The sequence below is a fragment of the Setaria italica genome, chromosome VI (genome assembly GCF_000263155.2).
Source record: "Setaria italica strain Yugu1 chromosome VI, Setaria_italica_v2.0, whole genome shotgun sequence".
Classification (NCBI taxonomy): domain Eukaryota; kingdom Viridiplantae; phylum Streptophyta; class Magnoliopsida; order Poales; family Poaceae; genus Setaria; species Setaria italica.
The window spans coordinates 29,910,476-29,918,931 of NC_028455.1; the positions used below are offsets into that span (position 1 = coordinate 29,910,476).

The following is an 8,456-nucleotide window of genomic DNA, read 5'->3' on the forward strand; positions in this document are numbered from 1 at the left end:
TAAAAGTGGACTCCTAATCTTATCCAAATAGGCCCTAAGATGGTTCGATGGCTTGGAAGGGTTTACAAGTTTCTTCCGGTCAAATTGACTTGTTTGTATTTAGTGGTATTGTATTAAGTGTCTCAAATTGTTTTAGGATGGAGGGAGTAGAATTTTCGCAGTTTAAGTGTTAGAATAGTTAGTTATGCTTGGAGTTAAGCATATTTGTCTTGAGAAATCTATTATCTTAATATAATAGTATTAAAAGAAGCCACCATGTTCGCTGAGAAGGTCTAGAAATTAAAGAGAAATTAAAGAGAGCTTGCTGATATTCAAGTTTACGAGGAATGTAGTATTTTAATAAAAATTTATGGGACCTGCCTAAGAAACATATCAGTTCACATAGAAACTATGCGAAATTCGCATATTCCAAAATGTCGGAAAATCTTACCACAAATTTGTGTGGGCCACCATAAAAGTTAAAAGCCACTATCTTCGCTCCCAAGGTCCAAAATTACCATCTGATTCAAGAAGTATGCTACCGTCATGGGGGTCATGGACTCATGGTAAGAGCGGAAGTGTGTAGCTCATGTAGCTCTTGCCGACTCATGCCTGTTTCGTGACATGCTTTGATGTGCCAAATATCTTTTATCTTAGGATATGTAGGATATGAAGCACCCTTGATAGGTAAGATAATTTCAGTCTGCATAAAGCATGCTGAACTTTTATTTCTTGAAAGTAGAGCTTGTTGACAATTCTAGAGATTTTTCTCTCGAGATGGTTTATTACTACTTATACTAAACTTGCTTCTCTTTATTTATCGTTCTTTCTATCTTGTACAAATAAGCAATATAGGAGCCCAATTAGGATACGTAAAAGCATTTTACACAAAGTGAAGATATTCTTATACTTAAGAACAAAGTGCACAAGCAAAGGCTAGAAATAGAGGGAAGCAACTCCTCTGCAGTAATGCATAGTGCAATTGGATCACTGACACATGGGTCCTTGCGAATCTATCAGTGACCCAAAGCTGCAACTCACAACTGTAGAGGAGCCCTGTCCAAATTAAGTGAGGCAGGGCTCTAGCTCTAGCAAAAACATTCTTATACTTCTAATCATATGTAGAAGATAGAAATTTGGGAGGATTTTCTCCAGCTCTAGCTCTATTTTCTCCACGTACAATAGTAAAACAACTCCCTTGAGCCATTTCTAAAATGAACAAGAAAATGGTGAAGCTAGAAAAATTAGCTTCACTACTTATCAAAATGCATTTCTAGAATGGAGGAGCTAAAGCCCCCTTAGATGGGGCCTAAAAAGTAATTTCAAACTAGAAAGTGATAAGAATCACTCCACTTATTAGAAAGGACAATAGTAATAGCATATGATGATTAGGGCCATGGCAACGATAGCTTGGCAGTGCAGCTATGTCGTAGCCATGACATGATCCCAACCCGATCACCAGATCAATTATCACCCTACATAGCTTATAATGTCCCAATCATTGAGGCATATCAACAGCGATGATAAAGAAATGTCAGGAGGATGATGCCTTGCTATGTACCATTCAATTTAGAGGATGGCTGAGAGCTGAAAATTTTAAAGAAAAGAATGAATGCAGAGTCATAGTAGAGTGGTGATCTAGAATAAAATAACTCGAAAATATATATTTGGCATGTGCATGTAGTGTTCAACGAGAGGGAAGGACAAACATAATCAACTATGTGTCTTTGATGACCGCAGTGCAACAGACAATACTTTTTTTTACCAAAGTCGGTAGGGGAAGCCCCAAGCCCCCAACCTATTTTTTATATATTTTTTATTCCAAACCCATTTAATTCGCTCCCACGAGGAGTCAATTCCAGGTCTAATGGATGCTACTTAGGTGGTCTAACCACTAGGTTAGAGGTCCTTTCACAGCGCAGGCAATGCTCCTTGTGTGTGTGTGAGAGAGAGAGAGAGGGAGGGAGAAGGAGAGGGGGAGAGATGGAGAGAGGGGGGGGAGGGATGGAGAGAGGGGGAGAGGGAGAGGGAGAGAGGCGTTGCTAGCTACAACAACAAGTTTATTGACTCGAGCATAGGGTTCATGCATAGAAAAAGGTGCAACAACCATAAGTCAATATGTGATCATGCATGTATGGGGGTCATGGCAACTGGTGCTTGGACAATAAAGAAAAAAAGAGTTTCGATATGATAAGAATTAATAAGGAAATATTATTAGTATTTGGATTCAAACTAAAAAATTAAATTCTAACTATTAATTTTGTTAGTATACATTGAACCATTAAACTAGTTATACTTCGCCAATCAAAAATCTAAAAATATATTCTTAATAAAAATATATAAATCTTGATTAAACATAGCCATTTGCATCCATTTATTTTGAAACAAAACATCACAATATTAGTATAAAAAAGTGCTATTTGTGTGGGCCACTTACTAGTTAATTAATGACTTGAAATTAAACTTGCTAACGTTAAGTCATGAGAACTTAGCTCTTAGAATAGTCCCGTCTTGTAGACGGCAAGTTACATGGTCAAATTATTAAATCTTTTGAAACTTTTTACTAAATACATTTTGTTGGATCAACACCTAATTGTATGGCACATCTCTAGCTCCAAGCGAATCAAATGGTTTGAAAATTGATTCAGATTTACAAAAGTTCAAGGCGACTTAGAAATGACAAGTGTAGGAATTTTTCTTTATCGTGTTGGTCCGTGTTACGATCTAGTTCTTTACGATACAGTTATGTGACACCCGGCCCAATTTGGTTGGCCCAGTGTGGCCCATTAGCGCAGGTGCGCATGTGTTAGTACCACATTGCTAGTTTAGCAAGGGTGGAGGCAACTTATAAGCCTTCGTCAACCAGCCATAGCACCTTCGGGTTAACCCTTTTACACGAAGCGAGGACGAAAGTGTAAGCAGGGTGCTATGTGTACGCGTGCCCGCCCCTCGGAAGGGCTGGGTGGTGCGGCTTTGGAGGACGGGGTGTTACAAATGGTATCAGAGCCGACCCTCGCGGTTGCGCGTACGGGTCAGTGTGCGGGCATATGACGCATGACGCGTGTGGGCCTGCGATGGGACACACGGCATGGCATATAGCGCCGGCACTGGACGTACGGTCGTGCGCTTAAAGGGAACGTTCCTGGACATTTGCCCATGCGTGGGTGAGTTGGACCGACGAGGACGTCGGGTTCTTTGAGGGGGGGTGAATGTGACACCCGGCCCAATTTGGTTGGCCCAGTGTGGCCCATTAGCGCAGGTGCGCATGTGTTAGTACCACATTGCTAGTTTAGCAAGGGTGGAGGCAACTTATAAGCCTTCGTCAACCAGCCATAGCACATTCGGGTTAACCCTTTTACACGAAGCGAGGACGAAAGTGTAAGCAGGGTGCTATGTGTACGCGTGCCCGCCCCTCGGAAGGGCTGGGCGGTGCGGCTTTGGAGGACGGGGTGTTACAAGTTATTTTATTTCAACCTAATAATTAAGGATGTAGATGGGTTTCACATGAGTCTACAAATAGAGAGAGGGGGAAGGGAGGGGGAGAGAGAGAGTGTGGGGGGAGGGAGGGAGACCTTTGACCCGAGTATAGGGTTCATGCTTAGAAAAAAGGTGCAACAATCATAAGTTAATATGTGATCACGCATGTATGGGGTCATAGCAACTTGTGCTTGGACAATAAAGAAAAAAAAGGAGTTTCGATATGATAAGAATTAATAAGGAAATATTATTAGTATTTGGATTCAAACTAAAAAATTAAATTCTAACTATTAATTTGATTAGTATACATGGAACCATTAAACTAGTTATACTTCGCCAATCAAAAATCTAAAAATATATTCTTAATAAAAATATATAAATCTTGATTAAACATAGCCATTTGCATCCATTTATTTTGAAACAAAACATCATAATATTATTATAAAAAAGCGCTATTTGTGTGGGCCACTTACTAGTTAGTTAATGACTTGAAATTAAACTTGCTAATGTTAAGTCACGAGAACTTAGCTCTTAGAATAGTCCCATCTTATAGACGGCAAGTTACATGGTCAAATTATTAAATCTTTTGAAACTTTTTACTAAAGATATTTTGTTGGATCAACACCTAATTGTATGGCACATCTCTATCTCCAAGCGAATCAAATGGTTTGAAAATTGATTTAGATTTACAAAAGTTCAAGGCGACTTAGAAATGACAAGTGTAGGGATTTTTCGTTATCGTGTTGGTCCGTGTTATGATGTAGTTCTTTACGACACAATTATTTTATTTCAACTTAATAAATAAGGATGTAGATGGGTTTATCTGTGAGTCTACAAATAGGTCATTTTTTAATGTGATTAGCGTGAATCCACAAAAAAGTTACCTATTTGCAGGTGCGCTTGTGGACAAACCCACTTACGTCCTTGCTAATGAACCTCTAGTTATAACCAAATGCGGACCTAGCTCAGTCAACATTCAATCTAAATCTATATCTCTATGTTTTTGCCTTATGTTGATTGTGATTTAGAAAAATTAACTCAATCGTATATCACGCGTTTCAGTATTTGTTTACACCAGTACCCCAAAATTTCATCATACATGGATAAACATGTGCTGCAAACACATAAACCACTTAAAATAGTGATATTTTTAAATTCAAGAGAGGAGATAACTAGTGTCTAGTGCCTACTAACTATTGGATCAGTCAAATGAAAAAAGAAAGTAAACATTAGTTTCGCAAATCTCAGATTAGATTCCACACAGATAAGGCAGCGCCCACAGAATTATACACGAGAAGCGATTAGCTCAAGTTGCTGTTCAGGTCATTGTTCTGACCAAACCGATAACGGTCATGATGAACTAGCCTTATATCAGACACAGCAGGAGCAAATTGAGCTGGGATGAAACATGATTGGCAACCACGGACTTCTTCGATTGGACGTCTAGAAGGATCCTGTAGGAGATAAGATGAGGTTGCCCGCACTTATCAACAAATATATCTAACTATATGTATTAATAACTTATACAAAGCTTTCAAAAAGTTAAAAAAAAAAAGAGTACAAACCACTTGGCACAAGATTCCTGTGTGCTGCCAAAACCGAGGGACCGCGGTTTTGCTCAACTTTTTCCTCCCCTACCATCGTCATCGACTGCCTTGTCAAGAAAAAAAGCTACTTCAATTCAAAGTTCAAATTTGGTGTTCTATCCGGTTTTTAGTTTTTAGTTTTTTACCCTAGAATAATGTCAGCAAGAACGTCCTCTGTCACTGTATTTATAGAGTCACCATGTCAAGGTTGCTCGTCCATTCGACTGAAGGTATCTTTGGCTGAGATGAAACAGTAGCAGTATCCAGCATTAGGTTCGTTTGAAGACAGGGACTAAACTAGCGTTAGCCCCCTTTAAAAATAGGAATTAAAGTTTAGTTCATATTATATCGAATATTTAAATACTAATTAGAAGTATTAAATATAAGTTAATTACAAAACCAATCGCATAACTGAAGGCTAATTCGCGAGACGAATCTATTAAGCCTAATTAGTTCATGTGATGCTACATAAATATGTGCTAATCATGAATTAATTAGGTTTAATAGATTCGTCTCGCGAATTAGCCACCGCTTAAACAATTAGTTTTATAATTAGTTCACGTTTAGTCCTTCTAGTTAATATCCAAATATCCGATACAACCGAACTAAAAATTAGTCACGGATCCAAACACCCCTTAACAACTTCTCTGTAGCATATCTTCTGTAGCAAATCATCGTGTGGTTGAACTAGACCGTCAATTTGCGTGTCAAGTAGGAATAGCTATCCCGTAATACTACCTCTACGATTAGAACGGAGGATCCTGAATTTCTTAGCCCTGCACACGAAAAACATAATCTCAGTCTACGATTAGAAAGGCGGGAGTTTTATTCATTCTGGGAAGAGTTCACACACGACAAGTAAGTATACACAATTATTTTCCAGGTGGAATTGCACCAGGCCCAAGAAACAACATCATCGTCAGCGGGACCAACTAAATTTCGGCCCAGAGCAGGCCCATCTCACGGGCAACCCAAGCGCATTTACAGGCCCATCTCTCAACAGCTGTTGCACTCACACCACACAGCGCATTTGCGCATTTACAGGTTACAAGTATCAAGTATGACAGTGTGACGCGAACCCAGACGTGCAATAATCCCAGGCAAGTGACCGGCGAGCAACTTTCTTCTACACCTGTTCTTCGACGGGGAACACAATCTTCCGCGGCGTGTCCCCGTCGCCGGCGAGCACGCCGCTGGGAGGCGCCTGGAGCTGCACGTACTCCAAGCACCCGGAGTCCACCCTGAGGCACAGGTACGCCGTCACGACCCACACGGCGGCGAGCGCCCAGCTGAACTGCAGGTTGGCCATCACCGTCGCCCTCCGCGCCGCCTCCTCCGTCGCGCACGCCACCGCGCTCCGCATCGCCGCGCTACTCCCCTCCTCCTCCACGCCGACGCCGTGGCACCCGCTCGGCACGAGCGCCGGCACCCACAGCGCGAACCCCATGGCCATGAACCACACGCCCTGGAGCAGCACGGACGCCGACCGCACCACCGCCACGGCGAAGCTCCCCGGCAGGACGGCGGTGGCGGCGGTGGCGGCTAGGGAGCCCGCCACCACGAGCTGGAGCAGCCAGTGGTAGTGACCCTCGAGGCCGGCGTGGTCGGCGGAGTGGAAGCGGAGGAGGAACAGCTCCTGCCCGAACACCGACGCGGCGAGCGCGGCCACCACGCCCCCGACCCCGGCGGCGTCGTCGCGGCGCCCGGAGACGTCGGCGGCGAGCGCCACCGACGCGTAGACGGCGAGGTGGAGGTATATGGTGGCGTGCTCGAGGCTGTCGGGCTGGAGGCAGAGCGCGAGGATGGGGAGGTCGACGAGCTGGTCGATGATGGCGAGCACGGAGAAGGAGAGCAGGAGGTAGAGCTCCAGGCGCCTCAGCCAGGGCAGCGGCGACGGGAACGGGAACCAGGTGGCGGAGCGGAAGCCGGAGGCGCCCCTGAGCTTGTAGTCCCTGACGGTGTTGAGCGTGTGCCACACGCCGAGGATAGCGAAGGCCAGGCCGGGGAGGAAATGGCCTAGGAACGTGCCCATGGCTAGGCCACACTGTCGATTGTGTTGGTTTGTGCAGCGTGGAGAAGAAAGGCAGTGCACTGGCTTAAATAGATAGTGCTGGTTCAGAGTTGTGACTTGTGAGAGATAGTGTTGCATTGTTAGGAGTTGCGAGAGGAAGAGCATGCAGGCTTGTTTGGACTCCACTTCAGGAAAAGATGCACAGCTTTAGTGCTGGCTTGCATGGAAAAAGATCGAGGAACAGAGAGCAGAACAGGAACACGGGTCAACTTCAGGTGTCTTTGCTTGTTGTGTCTTTTAGCTTCATCATATATCATTACCAATGGGGAAAATTGCATAGGTTCGAGGGAATTGGTAAAAAAAACAAAGCTTTTTTTTAAAACAGGGACCTCCACAAGGTGTGGTAGAGCTAGGGGTGGCAAAGAGCCCTCTAATTTAGCATAGCAAATTTAAGGATCGGGCTTCATAAAGACCAGGCTATAATAATATATGATTTTGAGCTAAAAATAGATAGGACTGAGTTAGATTATGAAGAAGACATGAGAGCCATGATCCATTACCACTTCTAAGTAGAGCATTACAAGTAGGCGAAAATGCAAAGGCTTTGTCGTGCCTTTGCTTTGCTTATTATCCGCAACCTGGTTTGTGGTTCTCTGCATCTTGATAACTTGATAAGAGATTCCAACGTTGAAAGCATGAAAACGATTCAGCAAATGCCCGATAGACCAATGTTACACTGCTAGTGTGATGCTAACACCTTAGAGGTGTAGAGTAACTTTGTAGTAATAATGAACGGTGTGAGCTTTTCTCTAGACGCAAGGGCCTGTCATTCCGCTATCTAAGAGAAAGGGAGAAGCCATTTTTACGCTCCCAAAGTATGGCCGGATGCCCGGATGGCACAACAAATGCACATCGCCTCCTGTCGGAGCTCGATTGCCTCCCGTTTTGCCAGTGTCGCGGAAGAGCACAGGCCATCGTCGAGTCACATGCCTATGCAAATGCTTCTCGTAACGCACCGCTTTGTGCACCAACCACATCATCTTGCACCCGTGTGTTTTGGTTCGCTCTTGCTCTTTTCGTTTTGATATGCTACTGAAAAGAGGAGCATTCTCCATGACCAGGTTGACGTCGAGAGACGCCCGTATCAACAAAATGATCAGTGCTTTGACCACTTTGTCCAATCAGATTGTAATCTATGCATGCATGCACACACACGACTAGTTTTTTTTTATGTATTTGTTGCAAGATTTTGCCGATGGCTTTCCTAGCTACCATCATCGGTGCTTCGACCTAATTTTGCAGGCAGGAGAACGCATGCACTTGTCAATAGCAGTGCAGGCTGCGTTCGATCCCATTTCACCAGAATGGTGACTGATCAGTCGGCGACGTAATTATTCTTTATC

The 8,456-nt window shown here is 43.6% G+C and overlaps 1 protein-coding gene across 1 annotated transcript; it reads right to left on the minus strand.

Moving 5' to 3' along the window:
- Nucleotides 1-5,850: 5,850 nt before the first annotated feature.
- On the minus strand, nucleotides 5,851-7,174 carry LOC101786637 (transmembrane protein 45B). Its single transcript, XM_004973580.3, has one exon. The coding sequence runs from the start codon at nucleotides 7,072-7,074 to the stop codon at nucleotides 6,169-6,171; it is 906 nt and encodes a 301-aa protein (XP_004973637.1). The 5' UTR covers nucleotides 7,075-7,174; the 3' UTR covers nucleotides 5,851-6,168.
- Between the last annotated feature and the right edge of the window lie 1,282 nt (nucleotides 7,175-8,456).

What these genes read in the sequence shown, in the direction of transcription:
- LOC101786637 (XM_004973580.3), bottom strand. Translation starts at nt 7,074, where the DNA reads ATGGGCACGTTCCTAGGCCATTTCCTCCCCGGCCTGGCCTTCGCTATC.